The sequence below is a fragment of the Cinclus cinclus genome, chromosome 8 (genome assembly GCF_963662255.1).
Source record: "Cinclus cinclus chromosome 8, bCinCin1.1, whole genome shotgun sequence".
Taxonomy (NCBI): domain Eukaryota; kingdom Metazoa; phylum Chordata; class Aves; order Passeriformes; family Cinclidae; genus Cinclus; species Cinclus cinclus.
The window spans coordinates 15,471,658-15,495,304 of record NC_085053.1 but is presented as its reverse complement, the minus strand read 5'-3'; the positions used below and the strand labels follow the sequence as shown (position 1 = coordinate 15,495,304).

At 36.6% G+C, this 23,647-nt stretch overlaps 1 protein-coding gene across 2 annotated transcripts in view; it reads left to right on the top strand.

The window, feature by feature from the left end:
• Positions 1–23,647, top strand: part of PKN2 (protein kinase N2) — a 54,927-nt gene that overhangs the window by 11,553 nt on the left and 19,727 nt on the right. For both annotated transcript variants that reach the window (XM_062497762.1, XM_062497761.1), the window contains exons 2-3: positions 12,343–12,643; positions 20,481–20,632. In XM_062497762.1, coding sequence (XP_062353746.1) covers positions 12,343–12,643; positions 20,481–20,632 — 453 coding nt within the window. The remainder of the gene's footprint in view (positions 1–12,342; positions 12,644–20,480; positions 20,633–23,647) is intronic.

The following is a 23,647-nucleotide window of genomic DNA, read 5'->3' as shown; positions in this document are numbered from 1 at the left end:
TGTTCTACTAATGGTCTCCCATTTTTGCAAGTCTTTTCTCTTTCTACGATACATTATACAATTTTAGGAGCTCAAAAGTAGCATTTCTTTTCTTTAGCATTTCCCTCCTTTCCCATCTGTTGCATCTACTTTAATTCACTGTTAATTTAAGGTTTATGCAGTACTTCAAGTAAACAGATTTTTAAAACTTAGCTACAGTCTTTCTGAATAGATTCACATACATTTTCTAACCTATGGAGCTGAATTATTTTCTTCTTCATTTTTATCAGGCCTGTAGTTTTTTCTGCAAATTCTTCCACTAATTTTGGTCTTGCACTTTGCCGACAATGTACATTGCAAATGTCAGATGTTTCTAATTACTTCTATTAATTTTTCCACTGTTATAAGATTATCTGTCCTGAAATATGTATGTTTCTTTATTGCAATGAATATACTTAGTACATAGGGAAGTACAACTACTGGGAATTCCTGCAAACCTGAGATACAAAGGCAGTGAGCAGTTTAGTGGCATATACTGGGAATGAACAGAGCTGCCTCTTCCTCACTCAGGGTTAGCTGGCTGTAGTTCTGGCATCTTCAGAAAATGGGAAGGACCTGTGCCTAGGCAGAAGCATTGGCTGTACCCCAGAATGTTCATAATAATGCTGGTTCATTGTGTCCTAGCTGGGTAAAACAGTACAAAGGGCGTGAAAAAGAAACCAGTAATGCTTAGAGAGGTCAGAGATGTTTGGAGTTGAGAGGATGGTAGCCTGAGCTAAATATAGTAGCTTGGTTTGGAAAACAGCATAGACAGATTGGGACTGTACTGTATTTTTGTAGTTTAGTTTGTTATTATAGGGACTGATTTTTATTTTTCTCCTATGACTCTTGACATCTTTAATACAATACTTGAGAGAGCATCAAAAAACACACCCCACCCACTCACAATCAGCCCCTTCCAAGTGCAGTTAGGAAACAGCCACAACCACCTAACACTAAAATTTCAGAATATGCAAGTCTCTTTCCATCAGGTAGGAGTCGTGTTCCTGCTGGTATTTTTCAATCAGAAGTATTTGTGTATTTTTTTCTCCTGAAGATGACATGCTTTAGATTAGACAGGTCATTATAGAGGAATACACTGTACATACTCTGGGGAATGCAGCAGGTTAAACTTCAACCATAAATAGCCTCTGACTGCAGTACTTTCTTTCCTTAGCTTAAGGCACTTCTTCATGAAGGTTTTGCTCAATGTCATATCTAGAGTAGTTTTTGGTAGATCTTAGTTATTAATAAAGCAGAATATTCTACTTTTGCTTAACATATGTTTTCATGCTACAGTTTCTAGTAATACCTGAAGGTTTTCCTCAGGCTGCTAACTGAAATGCTCCTGAACTGGAATGAAGTGGAAAACTTCTAGTCGTGAAGAAAAATGCCTCAAAAGTTATGAGTTTACAAAAATCAAATTCACAGTGGCAACAAGTATTTCTAGGATGTTTTTCGAAATTGTGTGTATGAAAACTGCTATTCATATGTGCCCTGTAAAATAGGGTGAGGCTTTTAGTATTAAAAAATGTGTCAATTTAGGATAAACAGGGTTACATACCACATTCAAGGTTCCATTCACATGATTGCTGCTGGAAAACACCTTAGCCACTCTGAAAAAAGAAAAGTGTTGAGATGACTAACAAATATGTCTCATTGTGGGTTTTCTGAATACTCAGCAGTATAAAAAGCAATATTCCCCTAATTTAATGCAGTTGTGAGACCTTGTTGTTGTTGTTGTTATGTATACATGGGTTTATAGGATATCCTTTAAGATGTAGTTTTATATGTATGTCTATACATGATGCATTGAAAAAATGCAGTTTTGTTCTGCTTTATTGCTATTATGTTACAGGTCTCATTGGTGCATTGATTATTTTGAAACTGATGCTTCCCATTTTCTATTTAACTGATATTGAACTGTGCTGGTAACAAAAGCTAGATGGAGGGTAGTCCTATACAAGTGTGTGTGCAAAACAGGAAACAGTTTACTTGGGAGATGGTGCTGAGACTGAACATAAAGAGTAAAATGTGTTCAATATGCATTAAGAAATCCTTTGGTAAAATCCTAGGCTTTTATTTTACACTTCTCAATGCAAACATCATATGTAAGTCATATATTCATTTTAGGTCATAAAAAAGTAGATTTACTTAGGGTACTGTATTGAAGTCAGTGGGGAATCAGAGCTCCTAAAAACTTAGAAAATGTAGAAAGGTTTTAAAACCAAAGCTTTAGGCAGATTTGTATTTAGAAATGTATTAAGAATTTTTTGTAATCCATGTAATAAGTGAAGTCACCTCTTTTTCATTGCTGTTGCATATAAAGCAGTTAAGTCAGACAATTTTCTTTTGGCTTCTGTTGTAGGTTAAGACAGGATTCTATTTCTTCATTATTCTATAATGCCTAGGGAATTCTTAAATAGAAAATGGACATTAAGAGCCAATGAGAACCATTCTACCATATTTTAAGGGTCAGAGAAAGAAGGACTGCAGAAACACTATTCAAATTCATCACAATGTGCATCAGTGATGCTCTGTAGAAGTCTCAGACAAATGGGAGTGAAGTCATGCTTCTAAAAATAACCCTGTGTTCATACGTAAACTTTTACTGGAAGAGCATGGAATGAGATGCCTGCATCTCTACAAGTGGAATTTTGGGTGTGGCAGTCCCAACAGGGGAAAATGGCCTTTTCTATAGACCACCTGTAAAAGATGAGGAAAGGATTTAAGGAGACTTTCCCATCCTTCTTTCACTGCTGGAGGTGAAAGCAGGAGCAGGTTTTGCAGCTGGTTGGAGTGTAGGCTGTGAACTTCAGTAACTTCAGATATAACAACCCAAGGTGCTGTGAAAGAGTTCTCAATCCTGGAGTGTGACAACACAGATCCTTGGTATAAATACAAACATACATCCCTTTCCTGTAAGAACAGATTCAGCTACCAGGCTGGGAAACCCATAAGCTCTGGTAAAGCCACTGTTGCACACAGTCCTAGAAAGCAAAAAATCTGGTTGCTTCGCCAGGATCTAGTATTTAGCCACTTGGCCTCTTGCCTTATAAAACAGATGTTAGTATTATCTCTGATATGTATTGCTGCATTTATAATGTACAAAATAGTTGGCTGCTAAAGATGATGGCTTAATTAGAGTGGAATGTAGACTCTCAACTCTTCCATTAGTTTTGAAATGGCTAAAAATAGCTCCTGTAAAACAGTAAAGTAAAATGGACTAACATATCAGTTGTCTGTGTTGAAAGTTGGAATTGCCAGAAACAAAGAAATTTGAAAGTTTTTCTATTCAATTGCTAGTTATCCATCTTAGAAATTGAGGTTTTCAGACAGGGACCCCTTTATTGTACTAATCAGATTAAAGAAATTCAGTATATTGGTCTTTAACATTGTCCTGATACTACTTGCATGTTATTGAGAAATTCCTGTTTATTCTGCGGATTTCTTTTATATCATTTCAATATTTAAGATTTTTAACCTGCACTGAAAGAACAGAGAAGTTCCTGTTGAAATGATTTGTTTCTGTAGTAAGGCATTTTAGCATTCTTCTCGTGCAGTGTAGGTAAAGTGTGTTACACTAAAGTACCACCACATGACAGATGTGGCAACAGCTGATACTGTGATTTGTGGATAAGCAGAATGGTCAATCTGTTACCCAGGATAGATCATAATACTTTTTTAGTGGTAGCTATTTCCTAATTCATTTTTGTCATAATACGAGAAAAATACCACTGGAATTGGACCTGATTGTCATTAAGCATTCATAAATTCGGGTTTGGATTCCTTGAGGTTTTATTTTTGTATTTCTGCATAGTAACTAAAACTCCTTCACAAGCAGAAATTTACCCACACATGTTTATCTTAATGTTAACATTAGAGCTGTATGTATGGTTGCATGGTAACTTCTCTTTAAGTATATTTTTGGATGCATGCCCACCAAGTTATCACCTTTGTACAGTGTGCATTAAGTTTGAGGAGGAGTTATCAAAGTCATAAGACATGATTATGACTCATGTCTGTTGACTTGACCTTTTTACCTTTGAAAATCTCTTCTACCAAATTAAATGCCACATACTGTAGTTCGGATAATGTAGTGACATTATTTTTTCAAACATCTTGAGCTACATGTATAGTATTACTCTGCCCTGAATGTTAGACAAAAACAGGTAAATGTTTTATATGAAAAATATGCAATAAACATATATATATTGGGGTGACATAGAACAAAATTATACTAACTTTCAGTAGCAGCAGAAATTCTTGGTTTAGGCATTTGCTTTAACATGCACTTCAACAGCTATCTCACTGGTTATGGTGGAAGCAGTATGGGGAAGAGGGAGAGTGTTTCTCCCTGGTGGACAGATTCATTTCTGTATTACTTGCACTTAGAGGTAAAGTCCTCACACAACATTTGCATGGCCTTCCCTTTATCTGAAATAGTTCTGTTTCCTAAGTGAGTTATGTTAGACTTCAAGCACTTCAAAGCATTATAACTGCTTGCACCAAACTTGAGCTTAATGTAACTACAGAGAAATCAGTCAAGTCAAACTGAGACAAGTCTCATGATAAGAATTTCTCTAAAGGCCCCTCCCTTGTTTCAGTCTCTGGCAGTAATTCAAAATGAGTGTATGAATTTCTGAAAGAAATTGATACCTTGGATACCCCTATGTAGGGCTTGGCAAGTGTATTACTTTTAAAATACACTATATTTTAAAAGTGCATGCTGTATATATTCAGTAATAATTTTAGGCCATTAGGATGAAGTTTTTTGTATGTTTATATGGTAGAGAAAATTGCAGGTGCTCTCATCAAGAACAAAACAGTAACTCCTATGGGTTTTTTGAAAGTGTTTAAAGTAACAGGCAAAAAATACCAAAATTCACAAATGCTTAAGTCCCTCACAATACACAGTTTTGCTATCAGTTTTAAAATTTGTGGGGTTTTTATTTCAAAGAAGCTTCAAACTGTCAAACACAAACAAAAATTCTCATTTCTCTGCTATTTACTAGTCTTAATATTTTTATGGGATCTCAATTATTTTTTCACCAAGACATTTCTCAGAGGAAGACTAAATTTTTCTGTTCAAATTTAGAAAATGCAAAGCAAGTTTGTGCATTCAATTGCTGTGCTGGCAGTAGGAAGTAGGACACAGATACATGTCTGTTTTCACTGCCCAGTCCAGTACAGTAAGTGTACAGCTCCACTTTAGGATCTGGGGCTGAGGCACTTCGTCTTCAAATATTTTGTGCTTCTTTTAACTTGCTTCTCTTTCATTTGTTGAACTGTCACTTAATCCACCTGTTTTCCTCATCTTTTAAAGGGGAGTGTTTATATTTACCAGATTATTAAAATATGCCATGATAAGGTTACAGGCATTAGATGAGAAATTATTCCAGTGCTTTGATTGCGTGCGTCTTGGTGAGGCTGCATTTTAAGGGAATTACTTCAGTTTTCTTGGCACAGTTCTATGGCACATCATTATTGGCAATATTTTCAGCATGCACTGTGGTATTAACATTTCATAAAATCTTTTTCCCTGTACCTTGGAAGGGATTGTTTATATTTTGGCATTTAATAGAGGTTCACCTACCATGTGTGGTCTGCTTGAAACTATACTGTTTACATAAAATGCAGTTTTCTTCTGAGTATATTATTCTCATGTGTGATGAGAAGTTAATGAAAACTAAGCAAAGTCTCATAGAGAATGGAGAAGTGGCATTATTATAGGCATAATTTTATATACTGATCTTCTTGGGCACATGCTAATAAAGGTTGTGACAGCAGTCCCTAGGATTCTGCTGTTTCTTTTGCACGTCTGAAACTAGAAAGGGGAAGTTTTGTTTCCACTGTATTGGACTCTGTTGAAATTTCTTGGCTTGGAGTCAGAATTTCAAGTTACAGATAGAAGTTTGGAAACTGCTGAAGTGATAGTACCACGGCTGTTGCCAGAATATGTAGTCATGCTTCTTGGATACTGTAGCCATTTGCTGCTCTCCCATTTGAGTGCTCGTCACCTGTGTTGTGCCATGGTCTCTATCAAGTTTTTGTGGTCATGAGAATGGTCAGTGTGAGGATTTTCTTTCAATTTTTTTTGCAAGCCTCCTTGCAGGTTCTTCTCCCAGTGTAAAACCATCAGGAGCTGCTACAACGAGAAGCAGCTGCAGGCAACATTTCTTAAAATGTTTTCTTTCCCTCCTGTGGCAAAGACATCTTTCTCTTATGCCCCTTTGTCTCATCAGTGTTGGCACAGCAGCGCATGGACACAACTTCTAGTTCTGTAAGCAAGTCTTCACTGCTGTTGGAGCACCTTCTGGGGGCCAAGCTCTTCATGTTAGAAAACTCTGGCTGAATCAGGGATTTTTAGTGGCTGGAAGCTAGATGATAGCAAGGACTCCCAGGGAATTTTATTACCTGTTTAGATTAGGTGTTTTGGCTGAGTCAGGCAACACAGTTTTTCATACCAGAGCTGTTGGACCAACTGCTGCAGCCCAGCAGCTATTGTGTCAGTGAAAGCAAACATTCCTCCTAAAGTATTCATCAGGACAACAGCTCAGACTTCCAGAGCTTAGCAGAGGTGACCAGCTGATTGAGGATCTCCCTATTTAAGGAACACGTTTTTCTTTTTTTTTAAATCTATTTCATCTCTTACAGATGCAGTTGGACATTCCCTGTTTGTGCACAGGAATTGAACCCCATTTAATCAGTGTCCTACCTGAATTCATCCATGTATAATGTATTGGACAATGGAGATTTCTGCCTTAAACAGCCTCTTGTTACAAAGCAGAAAGCTGTGACTTAGATTAAATTTAAATCCTGATTTGTGACATGTTAGCACAGCAAACTAATGCCAAAATCTGTTAAGCCTCCAAGTTGTTGGGTTTTGTTGTTGGTTGGTTTGGGTTTTTTTTGTTTTGTTTCTTTTTTTTTTTTTTAGTTCTTGACATTGGGTGAGTGCTGAGATCTTGACCACAATCACATTTGCTTCTGAGCAGGAGGAAATAGTCCATGTAGTTTCAGTAATCCAGACAAGCCATCACATCTGGTTTTATGAATTACTTCAGGGGGGAAGGGAAGTTTGCAATTGATTAACATTGTTCGTAAAATCAAAGACTACTCTAGTTTTAGGAATTACTGTAGACAACTTGACCTAGGCAGTCAGCTCAGAAAAGCAGGGGTTTTTCTTTTCCTTTTTTTCCCATTAAAAATTAGTCAGAAAATTATTATACTAAGATACCTAGTAGTTCCAAATCTGTACTTCTAGCTCTTCCAAATTAAATTTCAAGTTAATAAACATATAGTCTTTCTGGGTTATAAATTTTTTTAATCATACGTAAGATGAAAATCCTATTTTTATATAGCATTTTTTACTATCTTTGTCAAGCAGGTTTTTTATTGTCTCATTGTCTATTGAAAAGATTACTGAAATTCAAGAACGTATGTAAAGAAATGCTAATACTTTTCGGAAAAAAAAAGCAATTTTACTGTGAGTTTTGATAAGGTCTGGTTTGGGATTTTTTTCTAAAGGAAGGTTCAGTGTGCTAGTAGCATGTCACTGTGAAATGTAAATAATATTGTGCACGAGCACTCATCAGCTGTTAAACATGGTGAACTATAAAGCTCCACTTACCTTTCTATAACAACTTCTAACTGAAATTAGCAATCTAAGTTCTTGCTCTAATCAATATTGTCTATAATGAATATATGGTACAGCACAGTGAAGTTATACTGTGCTCTTAGGAACAAGCCTTAGGAGTTACTAATGCCCAGAGTTTTAGTGTTATCTTCTAAGAGGGGGCAGTCTGAGAATCTCATTTAGAATGCAAAGCTATTTAGTTTCCCCAGATCAAGCAGATTCTCTGGTATGTTCAGCTTCATGGTACTCTTCTCAGCAGTATCATTGCCACTGCCATGCAGTTTGTATGTTTTATTATTAAATAGGATTTTGGTGGTAAATACAGTATGTCAAAGTATCTGCTTCACCAACTATTTGGTCCAGAGCTGATCTGAAGCAAAAGTACAAGTCCTGCATGGTTTTCATTATCAGTATTATTATTTTCTTTCACCACACCAGCCAGAATAGACTGTATTATTAAAAGACATGCTCAGACCACTATTCATTATTTTCAGCAACCATACTCAAAATATTTCCCAGAAGTACAGAAGTGGCATCTCAAATTAATCTACAAAAACAGATAGTTTTTGGCCCTGCAATCAAAGTGAGGTTGAGTCTGTTGCAATGGGAAAGCTGCATAAATGGACTCCTTTATTCCTTCTTTTTTTTTTGTTGGTTTTGTTTGTTTGTTTTGTTTTGTTTTTTAATTAAGCAGTAGTATCTAGTTTGTGGTGCCTGATAGTTAATTGCAGTAAGCGTATCTTCAAGTTTCATTACACACTGAAATTTTCAGAACTCTGCAGTGGCTCAGAAACATGTATTTTGCCTCTGCAAAGAGGTGTGCAGTGCTGCCTCTCATTGTTCCCACAGTGGGTGTCTGGGTGACACTGCCCTTCACCTCTGCTCCAGTCAAGAGCCAAGTCCCCAGCAGTTTGCTGTGGCACAGGGGGAGGGATGCTGTGCTGAGCTGGCCAGTACTGGAACCACCCAGCAAAGATTGGCCTCTCTCTTTAAACCAGCAGTCAAAGCACTACCAGAATTTAATAAGAAACTGAGAATCAGTAACTGGCTGCCCATTCTTTTGCCTTGGATTGTAAAGCAGTGGGGCCTGATCTCTGTTTTGCCAGCAGGAGTGGTTTAGTCATTATCTGTTTCAGAGCATTTCCACTCTTAAGATATTTTATGTTAAGTGATTTGGAGAGGGAGAGTAAAGGGAAGAGTTGTGCAAAATTCATTGGTGGCTTCTTGGCATAGAAAATATGAATGGTTTCTTCTGTCTTTGCATGCTGCCTGTTTGAGCACTGCAAAGGAAAGGACTTGGGCCCTGCCCCTAACTCTTGTTTCTATTTACACTTAATTTTCAGGTCGAGTGGGCAGAGCACATACAACCTAAAGGATGTGAGGTTCATCCTGGGAGGGAGTTTATCCAAATGAGAAAAATAGTTTTGTGAAAGAATATTCAACTCTAAGCAGAGACTTGTAATAGGATGTCATCTAATAAAGCTGGAATATGCTGTATTTTAGGTAACTTCCATTTAAAAGTATAGTTTTGATTTTGGCTTTTGGGAGGTGCTTTTCTTAAAGAAAAAATCCTACCCAACTTTGCTGATTTAACTATCAGACATTCTGTCCTGTTGTGCCATTGTGCACATTATTTTCATCTTAAACTGGAACACTTTTGAGGCTGTTCATCTTAGCAGCAAAGCATGTCAGTGCAGGACCAGAGCAGCTTCTCTTGCAGAACACACTCTTGCTCTGCATTCCCAGTGCCCTTCAAGGGTCACTGAGTGCACAGTTATCTCCTTGGAAGAATTTATTTCACTGTGACCTTTGTGCCGGGTGACAAATCTGGATAACTAGGTGAGAGAATACTTTTTGCTCAGAAGTATAATTAACTTTGGATGACAGGAGAGACAGAAGGAGTACCATCTGTGGCTTTTGGGGGGATTCAAAAAAAGAATGCTTAAATGTACAGGCAGTGTGACCAGCTTCCAGTGTTAGCATCCCCACTATTGAACTCTCACTGTCTCAGAAGCAGATTGGAGAAGACAGGTCTGTCCTGAAACCCTTAAATCCAGGAACAAAGATGTTTCTGAGACTGCTCAGGCTGAGGAGAACTTTAACTCAATTGCTGCATATTCAGAAGGCAAATTACTAATGATCATGGAGATTTAATTTCATTGAAGACTTACGAGGGACTCTGTCTGGAACAAGGGCTCCAAAAACCTTTTTATGGAAGAACATCACATCACTTTAACAGATGGGATACAGGGCTTGTAGAGGGATAAAAACCTCCCCTGTAACAAAATACATTATTGTTCAATGGATGAACAATTAACTGAAGTCTCTTCGGTAAACCCCATTGAATAATATTTCTGAATAATTTATAATCATAATTACATTGTTCTGCTTGAGAATTATACATTCTTGGCATAATTTCAGCAAACTTCAGGTGCTATTGCAGCATAGAATAAAGGTTTTCTTTGGGGTTTAGGGTGGGTTTTGGTGGTTTTGGTATTTGATTTGGGTTTTTTTACATTTCTCATTTGGCTTTCTCCTCTGAACTTTAAAAAGTATAATATCCTGCTTTAAGGAAGCAGGTGATACATAAGTTTGTTTCTAGAAAGCTTGCAGAACAGGCTTGAATAATTGTGCTGTAAAAATATATGCTTTTTATTTACAAACATTTTTGAAAATCTCATTTTTAAAGGCTGAGTAGTAGCATACTAATTTGTTGCTCTTTTTTGACATCTTTAATTTTTATGTGTTAGACAAACAGGGAAATCAAAGATTTTAATCTCATTTGGATATACTCACTACTTAAATAGTTTGCCACACAGTTGTGATATCAATTTATTTTCAGTTTCAGATTTAGTTTTCTCAAAACTAAATACTCAGCTCATGGTGGATGGCATTCTTCATTATGAATATGAAACTTTGTACTAGTTGCTCATTACTATTGATTATTCTGTTTTTTAAAAAAAGAATCTATTCTATTTTATGTGCCTATATATGGAAACAATGTCATGTATTTCCTAGTACAGCTATTAATAGTCTCCCTGCATATGCATAATTATTTATTTTAATCTGCACTGACAGAAAAGCACTCACAAATGCACTTAAAGTAAATTTGCATGCGTTTCTTCCCCTTTCATTTCTCACTCAGTTTGTCATTTCTAAATTGCTTACTTGCTCTCTTTTTTACTGATAGTCAAATTCTGTGGCAAGATGTCACTTCTGACTGCTTTGAATATTTAAGAATCTCTGAGTTGTTAACTTTTTGTACTAAAAGTAGAAGCTGTGGGTAGAAAAATTTTAATGAAAGATTCAGGAAACTTGTGAAATAATAGTTGAGACCTGGTAGATTGGATCTTGCTGATGGAAGGCAATATTTCTGGAACATGCACAGACTGAAACAGCTTGACCAACATTATCTGTTGACATGTAGGTTCCAGGCACTACTTTCATGATCCAATTCTTTGGTTTATTAGGCTGATGCTGAGTTTGCTCCTCAAACTCCCTCCAGAACATTTTCTACTACAGTTTACTGTGATGATAAGTGATATGACAAAAACTTTCAACATTTTAATTGTACCTTAATATACCTTTTTGTCCACCCCATTTTTCAGAACTCAAGGTAACTTCATCGTAGTGTTTAAGAAAAATTTGGTTTTTTGGGTAGTTGCATGCAAATCAGGCTAGACATTTATTAAATAAATTCTGAAGTAGGATGGGATCAAATTCAAGTTAAGAAGAACCTTTCTTTGATCTTTACTCATTTACCTCTAGTTGAAATTTTCTGGGTAGGACCTAATGTCTACTACTGTCCAGGGTCTGTGCATGAGGCACAGAAATCTTGTCACATATGTAATTAATTGTATATGAACTTTGCTGGGGCAGGTTCTATAATGTGCCCTTTGTGCTCTTACTTGTCAGTGATGTGTGAGTGTATAGTAGGCTCAATTATCACCCCCTGTGTACTGGGGGTTTGAAGAGTTTTCATCTCCTGCTCTCTTACTACACCAACTCCGGTTCCATGATTGCAAGTCTGCAAGTCCTTTTTTTTTTTTTTTTTCTTCATTTCAGCCTAGCTTGCCTGCACAAGAAATTTTTTTTTTTAAATCATTATTTTTTAAAGTGAAAGGCTTTACTGGAAGGATTAAAAAAATAAAAAGACCTGGTAAATGTATTTCCAGTAAAAACTTTACAGATCTTTATAGATATGCCAGTATTTCTTTAAACAACTGCAAGCATCACTACATTATTTTTTTTAGCAATCTTTAAAAGCAACCCATTATAAAGAATGTATAAAATTTCATCACAGATTATAATTGTTAGAAGTTAGTCTTCTTTCCTCTATGAATCTTGTCTATTAAAACACAAATCTATAAAATTGCAAACACGACTCATTAGCTCTGAGGCATATAACTGCCAGGCAAGCAGCCATGACAAATTCAAAAGTATTTAAATCTCTTGGTGTTAAAAATAGGCACAGTAAAAATATCACTAAATTTAAAATAAATCTATTGTAAAATGTAGCTCCAGTTAACATCATACCTTGTGATATTGTTGCTTTAGGTCGTGTGAGTGTAACCCAAGGTTAGTGATGACCTTACAGGGCTGGTGTACAGGGACCTGAGTGCTGGGCTCTGTGTGTGTTGTCAGAAACAGTTGCCTGGTGATTATATTACTGTTTTTCTTCCTAGGGGGATGCCAAAGGTCTTGCAACCTATGAGAATGTGAGTACTGGACAGAAGTTGGACTTCTCAGATACAATGGTACAGCAGAAGCTGGATGAAATAAAGGACCAAATCAAGCGAGAAATAAGAAAGGAACTTAAAATCAAGGAAGGAGCAGAGAACCTCAGGAAGGTCACAACGGATAAAAAGAACTTGGCATATGTGGATAACATTTTGAAAAAATCTAATAAGAAGTTAGAAGACTTGCATCATAAGTTACAGGAGCTAAATGCACATATTGTTGTAACAGATCTCGAAGATGTTGCAGGTAAAATCAGTTTTTCTTTGCAGCTGGGATAAGATCTCCCCATTTCACTTGAAAAAATTGCTTTGTGAATGAGCAAATCCATGCCTGGTGACCTTGTTATTTATGTATGTCTCTTTGTCTTGATTCACAAATCACTATCCAGTACCTTTGAGTTTTAAATTCTTTTCTAGGGAACAGTATATTTTATGGACTATGAGTTCTTCACTTTCAGTTCTTAGCATACTAAAACACTTTCACAGTCATTTTAATGTTTCATAGTAGATTTTCACTGTGTGAAATAAAATTTCATTAATTCTTCCACTGACTTTCTGTGAATTATACTGTAGACATTAGTATTGATGCACCTTTTTATTCAATGCAGGAAAAATTATGACATTTGTACTTAAAATTTTTGTTGGCTTTTGGTTCTTTAAACGTAACTTAGAAAATGTCTGTTTTTCTGTTGTGCTGTTATTTAACTTATCAAACATTTCTTACAGTGACATTTCATAAAATTTGTTAGGTCTCCAGCCTTTTCCACAGCAAAGCTACCATTTTAAAGACAATTTGAAATGTTTTCACAGGATGGTTGTAGTTAATGGTTTTAATTAGTATTTTCTGTGGCATGGCAGTGAGTCAGTGCTAATTTTGAATGTATTTTTTAAAAATACCAGGATTGGTATTTTAAGATGGAATGTTGTGAAAGTAAACGGTCCTCTTTCAGCTTTGTGGAGTGGCCTGGGAGATACTGCCAGCCTGGTGATTTCAGATTGCATGGACTTTTCTTTGCAAAATGTTAATCATGTGCACAAGCCATCGAAGATTCATGTGAAGTGAATGCCAAGCCTAAGGAAGCTTGGGCAGTAGAATAAAAATCTGCATCATCCTTGTGAGGAAAGGTTGGTTACAGTGAGAATTTAGGACATACTGGCAGGTGAGGTCAGCAATTCATAGTTGGCCCAGTGACATACTGCAAAGATGTTCAAATGTCCATGGTGGCCTGTGCAGTTTCCTTTTGGCATTTGATCTGTGTGAGGATATAAGAGGTGGAGCAGGGACACAGCTGGAAGTAGTGAGGCAAAGTGGTTGCTGCAGCATGAAATGGAAATAAATACAATAATGAATGCTTCTAGATAGCCATTGGGCTTTTGGTAGGCATGAAGCATTCTGTTCCTTGTCAGCTAAGGTTTATGAAAATCTGCTTCAGTGTTGACAGGAGTGTGGCTTTTAAAGAAACAGGAAGAGTGGAACAGAAAAAGAATTGTATACAAACTGTGTATAGACCAATTATTAAAAATCTGTGCAGACATCATTTGCAAAATTCATCTAGCAGTAGAACTTGAACAGTGGATGAGCACAGAAATGCTCTTGTTGGAACGTTCCCTTCCAGTGTAGCATTTTTAAAAGCCTTGTAATAATGAGTTAATGAGCAATATTGTCATTGTGCATGTCTTGGGAAATGCAGGAGAGATTCAAAGGATAAAAATCATGGTTGATCTTATGTGCTTCTACATGCTTTTGATGCACGCTAAACTTCTTAGGACTGTATTCTTAAATTCCATTCTGTTCTAGGTGTTACTGGTAGATCAACTCTACAGTCTTAGTCATGGAAAAGTGCAAAAAAAGCTTGCAAATTCTGTTGAGATCTTTATATTCTCTGTAAAATATCGCATCGGGTATTCCCATGCAAGACCCATACTAACAATATTTTGCATAATCTTTTTGAGGAAAAAAAATGCAATCTTTAATTCTGTTAATACCTCTTTTTAGATAAAATATTTGGAAGCACCCATGCTCCAAAGTTGAAGTGCTTGGGTTTTTTGTAATTTTTGCCTTTTAATTTAAGTGCTTGTCTCCTTCCTCATTCATGGTCAGTAGTTCATGGAGGGGGGAGCACTATGAGTAAATTTTGTCTGACTTGAGACTAATGGCTGCAAGTCATCTTGGTGATACTTTGATTTTTAATACTGAAGTCTTGGGCTTGACTTAAGAAATTGGTGAACTTGGTCTTTGCAAAATAAAGTTGGTAATATAAAAGTTATGACATGCCAACTGTGTGTGTACATGTGGATCCACACACACAAATGGTATGGGGGAAGTACACAGATACATAACGTGCCAGCTGACATAAGGTACCTCAGTGGACAGGTCACAGACACCTCACTTCAGGGATTCTTGCTTTTGCTGAAATAGACAGTGCATTTAATAACCAGTTACTGGTGAACATGGAAGCTCCCCCAAAAAGTTCATTGCCTCCAGAGGTTATCTTTATTCTTTGTTACTGCTTTTCACTTTAGCTTGTGTTTGACCTTCTGGTCACTTAGGAACAAGTTATTTAAAAGAGAAAAGGAAATATATGGGAAATTCTTAGACTCCACAGATCATGAATGCTGAAAATAAGGTAAAGAGGGTTTTAGAGCTGTGGGAATCAAGGTCTGTGTTCTCTTTGTGTACTTCAATAATTTTCAGTATTAGAGCCCTTTGTTTTCCCCTGTCTAACAGAATATACTGTGTAGGTTTTTTCAGGTTCTAAGTAGCAAAGTCAGGATTGAGATTCATTGAGCTGACCCCTTTGACTTGTCAGGCCTGAACTCTGAAGATTTTTTGATTGTTCTGTTCACTGGTTGAAAGACCGTTTTGGTAACTTAGAACAGTCATTTAATCTTCCTTTGTTGCTGTATCTGGAAACTGGGTGTGAACATGTATTTATAAAGTGCTCCCAGTTTAGACAGGAGAAATAATACACAGGCTGTTGTGAGACTTTCTGTTGCTTATGATACTAAGCAGTAACTTCTATTACTTTAACAAGCCACTAATTTTTAGTGTAACTGCTTTGTAATCAGCACAGTATAATCAATACATGTTGAAATAATTTAATATGGCGTTAATGAATCTATTGTAGAAAAATGGGTTTTAGTAACATTCCATTCCAATCAAGTTTAGATGTTTTTATGGCAATATGCCGAGAGCTGAAAGCTCACAATTATTTGAAGAATTGGTACTAAACTTTAACCAGGGAGTGCAGTTGGTCAAACAGCTCTATTACAGCATGTGAGGGTAGATTTTGACAGTGGGTATGGGATTCCGAAACAACTTTTGGCATAGCATAGGTGTACTTTACCTTATAGGGGTTGCTGATGAATCTAAGTTTGTTTTAGAAGTGGGACTTTGTACCCAAGTCTGCCCTTGTTGTGCAGTGTATTAGTCATACAAGGATGCAGAATTTAAAGATTTGTAGGTCAACACTTAAAAGTGAAGCAGAATCCACCAACTTAAAATGGGTAGGACAAGCCTAGTGAACATTATTGCTGAAAGTCTGAGAGGTGTAATGTGTCACATGGAGATGATTACTTCTGTTTTAGAGATGAAGAAATTTTGTGACTAGAAAACATCCTTCTACACAGTAGCAGAGATTAAACTGGTGTTTTTGTGTTTGTTTCAAAAGTAGCAGTATAGGTTGTGGTTTCTGATATGACTCAGGGAGGTGAAATACTGAAATAGCTTACCTACAGCAAGTAACTGATTTAATTAGACATATAACTAATGTATAGAACATCTATAAATTGGGAAATTGGTCTGTTTCATAGAGCTGAATTTAAGGGGGATAGAGACGTGCAATGAGAGGGAAACCTTTGAGCGATTTGATAAAACATGGAGAAAATGAACTCAAAGATAAGTTCATGCCTTTTCTTCCATCCTCCTAATTGACATGGAAGCTATCCACTTTACATCAAATTTGGCTGCAGGCATTGCAAAGAAAATAAATTATTTTCTTTAAGAATATGATTAGCTGACTGGGGGATTTCTTTATCCTTAAAAATGACTAGGTTAATCTGTTGGACACCAAAGCATCCACATAAGACCAGTTACTGGAAACTGATAGAGTCAGCAACCAAACTTATAATAGGTAGTGACTTTTTAGACAGCAGACTCCACCTACAAGCTTATATCCATAGGAATTTCATGGCAACTTTTGGGAACCTCAGTGTAAAATAATATTGATGCAATTTAAAACAATCTCCTGTCACTTTTTTAGTAGTTAAAATACTGTTACCTTATGGAAATTCAGTTGAACTTCAGAAGTTTCCAGGAGGTCAACACTGGATGTGTCTGAATGTCTACTGCTGCCTTGGACCTACTGATGACTTAGTTCAAGTGCTGATCCAACCTTCTGACTCCCTGAGAAAAGCCTGACAATGCATTTTTCTCCCTCCCTGCAGCAATGCCTAAATGCATTGCAGGTATTTCTGTTGGGTATGACACCAATGAGGCTAACTGCAATTAAATATCCTCCAATAAGATTAAAATTAACTATTTACCAAAGGGTAAATAGTTGTAAATTGAGTTGCTTTTAATTGAGTACTTAAGCAGCATGCAGAAGTACCATCTGGGAACCTAAATTCAGAAAGTTATGTGGGATCCTAGATTTCACACTGAGCTTACTGAAGAAATAGCATATGTAGCATCTGGGGAGGAGATCCCAAAGGAATGAGCAGACGTCTCAGAAGAGTAGAGTTATGTAACTACTCTATATAAATATAATTTAGATGGCAGCGATGGTAAAAGGCAATTTAGAAGCAAGAAGTTTTTGCTGGTGAGCACTATACAAACTCCAACTGAAAAGGTTTTCAGAAGAGCCAAGATCACAGTTCTGATAAGCATTTCAGACTGAAAACTGACATTGTCCTCATGTAATAATTAAATAACTTAAATATTTTAAAAAATCATCCCTATTAACTTATTTTAAGCCTGGTGAGTATATTTTTGTGAAAACACGATTTTTCAGGTGCTGGGGAAGCAGCACTGCAGCTCTTCCAGTAGCCTGGATGTGTGCTAACAAGCTGCACAAAACTCACTAGTGTTAAGCAACAACATTCATATTGTTCAGCATAATAAGATATCTATTTGCTTGGAGTCAAGTTGACTTGAAATGCATCTGTTAATTCACTTAATACTCACTGTCGAGAAGAATACTGGGGCCTAGGAGTCTGAACCTGTACACCAGCAAAGCCCTTGCAGTCTGATGCAAAGCTGTACTTGAGTGTATCCGAAATGGCAAGTCTTGTACTGCCCTTATTAACCAACAAATGGGGCAAACTGGAGACTCTCTTCTGTTCCCCAGTCCCTACTTTGAGTGCAATATCAATTTGCTATTAGTACTTAATTCTTGTTTAACTTAAGACATGTACATAAATCCCATTGATTGCAATTACCTGGATGAATTTATTGTTTATTTGTACTATGAAGATAACTAAATGCCTTCAGAGGAGATTTGACCCCCTCCGTAAAGTGCTTTACACAAATTAATCTGAGATAACTAGCCATGCAAAGTCATTACAACCTTCCAGAACAAAGAGAAAAGGAAACAGCTAATACAGATGTAGCTTGTAGTGTTGCTGCTAAGACTGTCAATGCCTTCTGTAATAGAACCGGTTTGTCTGGCTGATTTAAAAATTAATCTGAATTCTATAAGAAGCTGCCTCGAGCTGCTTACTGAGTAGTAATGGGGAGATTGGCTGGGGGGATGGTAGGAGGAGTCCCTTGGAAAGCATCTCTGAAAAGCTATTGGTATTTTTTTTTCTTAAAAACACATGTTAAGAAACATGTTCCATATTTGGGAGTTAAGTGAACAGCTATTATGCCTGAAGGCAAAAGAATTACTTCTTCCTAGCAATTAGTACCTATTGCAGAAAGAGTTTCCTTTGCTATTAGTTACTAACAAAGCATACAGTACAACAACTTTAACTAAATAGTAGAGAGTGGGTTGCACCCACAAGTACAGACCAACTCTTGAGATGACCCAGGTAAATGGTGTGGTTACGCCTTCACAGAGAGACATGCAAAGGCAGATAATAACAGCTGCCTGGGCAGCCTGAAACATGGTATCTCTAATTAGTCCTTAACTTGCAACTTGAGTGTTGTTCTTATGCAAAGAAAGGCTGCTTGTGTACATCTTTAAAAGCTGTGAAAACAGACTTCAGGAGCCCCACAGCCTTCACAGGGATCTTTAAATGGTAGAGGCTTGCATCATATATCTAAAGTTGGTAAATATTCATTTATATGATGAATCTACTTTTCAAGGAGACTTGACACTGTGACTTTCAAGTTCGTGTTTGTTCTCATTTTGAATAGATTATTTGATGAGGATTAGTTGAAAGTGAAGACATAAGTGATAGGAAAGCATTTTGTTAATCTTTGTTTTACTAATAATAGATTTAAGGTAAAGCTGTTCAAGTGCAGTTCCACAGATGAACCAAGCCAAAACATTGAGGAGAGGGATCAATGACAAAACAGCTGAGGAGTAATACAGATTTTTTTTTTTTTTTTTTTTTTTTTTTTTTTTTAGCATCTGGTATTTTCTGTCCTACCTTTAAGTAGTGAGGATGCAGTAGGAGACTTGAAGTGGCTTGAAGTGAAGAGTGAATTAGCAGCAGAGGAAATTAAAACTCCTTACATGAAATCTGTATGTAGCCTTAGCAAAGAGGACAGTTTTGGAGGAAATTACCCAGTAAACTTGAAAGCAAAATGTATTAAATCTCCAAAAGTAGTTACCAGAAGCCTGTACAGAAGATACATGAAATGGCAGATAAGACATCTCCCCTTGACACCTCATAAGTAAAAATTTGTAAGTTACTGGTGCACTGCCTGTGTTTTCTGGTAATTGAGGATTTCAGGAACTTGATGCTTCATCCTGGTTTTAATACAAGGAAGATTATTACAATTGGAAAAAAGACTGTACTGTTTGTGTTCAGTAAATAATGTGTTCCAGAAATCCAGTGCCATTTGTCCCTAGAGAAGGTATTCTCTCAGTTGTGGAGGTAGAAGAAATGTTTTGGGTTTTTTGGGTTTTGTTTGTTTGTTTGTTTGTGTGGGGTTTGTTTGTTTGTTTGTTTGTTTTTTAATTTTTACGGTGGAAATAATTTGTCCTCTTTTACTAAAAGGTTGGAAGAGAAGTCATTGGAGCTGTTAGGGAAGGTAGTTAGTTCTAAAGACAGATGTGCTGGAAATAGTCCAATGGCCACTTATTTTCAGTTTACTAACAGTTCCTGTTGCAGAAGCTAAAATATTAAGTTATTTAATAGACTGGTTATGAAAAGTTAAGGAGTTTGACTTTATAATTTAATTGATAAAACTAACTTGCATTCCATTAAATTAATCCAACAAGAGGGAGACCCAAACACAGTAATATTGTTAAATGAAAAAGCTTTCTCCTTCCCATAGATCAATCAGTTGTTCGGTGACCTGTCTGCCTATATATCCAGTTATCCCAGATTTCTCTATGACTGCCGAGCAGAAAACATTCAGCTTTACAATCAGAAAAAGGCTTATTTTATCTGTTCTTAATTTTGACACGGTGTCTGCAGTATTCACACTAAAGTGGATGAGGATCTACTCAAGAGCTCTATTCAGACGGTGCTCATTAGTATCTAATACTATTATCCAATTTTTTTGTTAAAATACTGATTTAAAGCCGGGAGTGTAAGAAAGCTTAATGGAAAATGCATTTTTTAATTGAATCAAGATGTTGTAGAAGAATTAAATCTCCTTTGAAATAAAAATAGGCTCAGCTGTAAACCTGCCTGTTTGCCCAGTCCCGGAAGTGATTCATGTGAATTAGGACATGTGTAGGAGTCACAGGGCTTTCAGGAGGCTTTTCATGTTAAGGCGCATTTGCAGTGCTGTTGCAAAGTAGCTGTGGACAGGAGTCACTCTTAATTCTCAACTATGATGTTCCAGTTTTGTTTAACTTGTAACTTCATAGAATAGAGTGTAAGGTGGATTTTGGGGGAGTAGTTTGGGTGTTTTCTTCCTGTTTTTTTTTTTTTCTGCATGCTTATGTCTTACCTTTAATTCACAGATTGTCCTAGCACTCCTGATACTCCAAATAGTGATCCTCGGTTTTCTACAAACAACAGATTGATGGCCTTAAAGAAGCAGTTGGATATAGAACTGAAGGTAAAACAGGGAGCAGAAAATATGATACAGATGTACTCAAATGGCTCTTCAAAGGTAAGGCTTTGGAATGCTTAAAGATCATGAAATGAATATGGGTTTTCCCATTGCTGTGACTGTACAATGTATAAACAATATACAACTTCAGTGTTTTTACTTTGGGCTATATTTTTGTTAAACAGTTACATCAAATCTGCTTAAAATTACTTTACCATTTTTTGTTGTGATTTGACACCCACTGAAGTGATTGTTTTATCAGTTTGTGCAGATGCAATTCAACCTAAATAATAAATCCGGCTTACTAAATTTAGTACATCTAGTAATCTTTGACCATGTGAGATTCACTTAGCAGCAAAGCTTGGTAGGACTGACTGGTGTCTGGTGATTTTCCTAGCTCCACTCAAAAGAAAAGTCTATTAGTTCAATATTGTAATGTGCATGATAATTACAGCAATGATGGTGTTGCCAAGTCTATTCTGAACTTGTCATCTAGTTGTAGTTAGCAGTAAAAAGATCAGTGCCAAATGCTTCAATAGGATGTGTGTAGTATTCTGATAGATAAGTCATAACCTGCATTGATACACATACACATGAAATACACATTGAAATTATTTCTTTTTATGGAAATGTGGTAATCTAGAGGTAGCAACTGACAGAATAAAGTGAAATTAAAAATAAAGCCACACTTACTATTATATCTGAGTTTTGCATTCACTCTCTCTTGATAGCACCAGAATTTTTCCAAGGAGGTAGAGGGAAAGTGTCTGCTAACCTCTAAATGGGTTTGACTTATTACATATTCTTTTTTGTGTAATAAAATTAATTATAATTTAAGGATCCCTCAACTCAATGGAAAGACAATCCAAACCTTTGAAAGTAAAGAAAGCAAAACAAAATCAAAAAAGTCAACAAAACCAAATCCAGAAAATAACACAAAAAACCCCCCAACAACACATTTGGTTGAGTATAAGGCAGTCATAGCTCTCAAATGAAAAAACAGGGAGGGAAAGAACCTCCACTTACCTGCCCCTTCACCTTTCATTCATTACTCATGAGCTGCTCTTTTAATTTACTTTTACTAGATGATTAAGGAGATTAATTTCCAGACTAAGGGGAAATACAAGAGTAGATCTAAGAAACAGTGTGTAGTAGCTTGGTTACATGTTTTTGTGTCCAGACAGGAGTAAGTAGAATCAAAATGTTTTAAGATTTTAGCTGAGCCAACACCTGTCTAGGTCAGTGAAGTTACTAAGAGGAAGTGTTTGGCTAGAAGAGTAAGGAATCTGGGAATTACATTGCTACCCCTTAAAACTGATTTTAACCAGAAAGCGTTGGAAAGGAACTTAGTGTTTTCCACTGAAATTGGGCTAGGTGTTGGTGGAGAGGCATTTTGTGTCTACCTATTGTATGGCTTTCTTATAACTTGAAAAAAATAGCAGCGAGCACTGCTTTCTCTTAGCAAATGAGTTTAGACTCAATGGACCAGAGATGCCATCAAGGTCCTTCTGTCCCAGGTAGCTTTATCTGAAAGTGACCTGTAATGTACTAGCTGGGGGCAAATAGAAGAAATATCTGGAGTGCACATTATGACTAAGGTGCTGGGAATGCTGTCCATCCACCACAGTCCCTCAGCTCCTGGAAACCCTTGGAGTCTACATCCTCTGGGGCCATGTACTTAACATCAGGTACACTTAAAACTAATAATTAGATGACCCAAATGGATCAAAAGACGTATATGAATTAGGTTTCTAATAAACCCTTGGTAAGTAACCTTATAACAGGCTGAAAAACTTAACTAAACACTCAGGCTGTAATATCAGACATTTGTAGCAGGCTTTGATCAGACTAGGTAGAGAAGATAAATTCTGGTTTGCTTTAGATTGAGGCATGTAATTAAAATCTATGATTGAATCTTGTATTTGCAATTGGTAAATGCTTAAATGAGCCTACCAGATGGGGACTATATAGTAACTGGGCTGGAGAGAGCAAGCTGGAAAGCACAAGAGCATTGCCAGCCACTTCAGCAAACAGGATGGAAATGGTGGGTATTCGTTCTCCTTTTTTTTTTTCCTTCTCAGTAATGAGTTAGTTTGGCAAGTTTGAACTGTAGACTCGAGGATGCTGATTATGTTTTAAAAAAGAATCCAAGCATCCAAGCATCTGGATGGGGTGGGCAAGAGGGGCAGAAAATCCCCAGTTTGAATCCAATCCCAGTAATCCAGTAGTTCTTTAAAAAGTAGTCACAGGACTGTCTTTAAACATATTAAACTCATTTGTGACCTTTCTTCAAGTGTACTGTATGATCTAATTTCAAATCTGTTGTATTATTTTGAGACCTAAATTTAATGGTGGGAGGTTAAATCTGTTTTCTAAAAATGAAAAAGCAGTCTGTTAATAAACCCATCATCTCACGGGGAGCTTTTCCCTTTGCACTTTACTTGCTTCAGGAACATTCAGCTCAATCTATTTGGACTTAAATGTTTCTGAGATAAGGGTCATCTTTCCTTGGATGTGTGTAGGTTCTCTGAGATCCCATGACAGCTTTGCAGATCAGTTTTAAAGGCACTGTCAGTTCTTCTGTACTCAGAAGATGCACTGAAGTACTTTGTATTCAGCATCCAACACTAAGAGAGCTGCTGAGCATTACACATACATTTTGATTCTGAAGATGATATCTTCTGTCTGTTCAAAACATTAAGGATATCTCTGTAATGCTGGATTGCTTCCACTCTATACATTGAAGGGCTAATGTTGCTCCTGAGCAAGCAAATCCATTCCAGTAAGAGATTATGAGGGATAATCAAGAGCAGTAAGATCAAAAATAAGATAAAAGTAAAGATACAGACGAAGAAACACTTCCAGCATATTTATATATCCAAATGATGTGTGGATAAGGTTTAATACAGGATTTTAGAGTGCATTGTAATCTGTTAATTAAATCCTATATCCTACTAAAGTCAGTGATTACTCCAAAATTTCACATCTGTATTTGACAAAGTATTGATTTAGGAAAGTCAGTGTGATCATTAATTGGATAGGTAACATGGAATCTTAAAATATGAAAGGTATCTC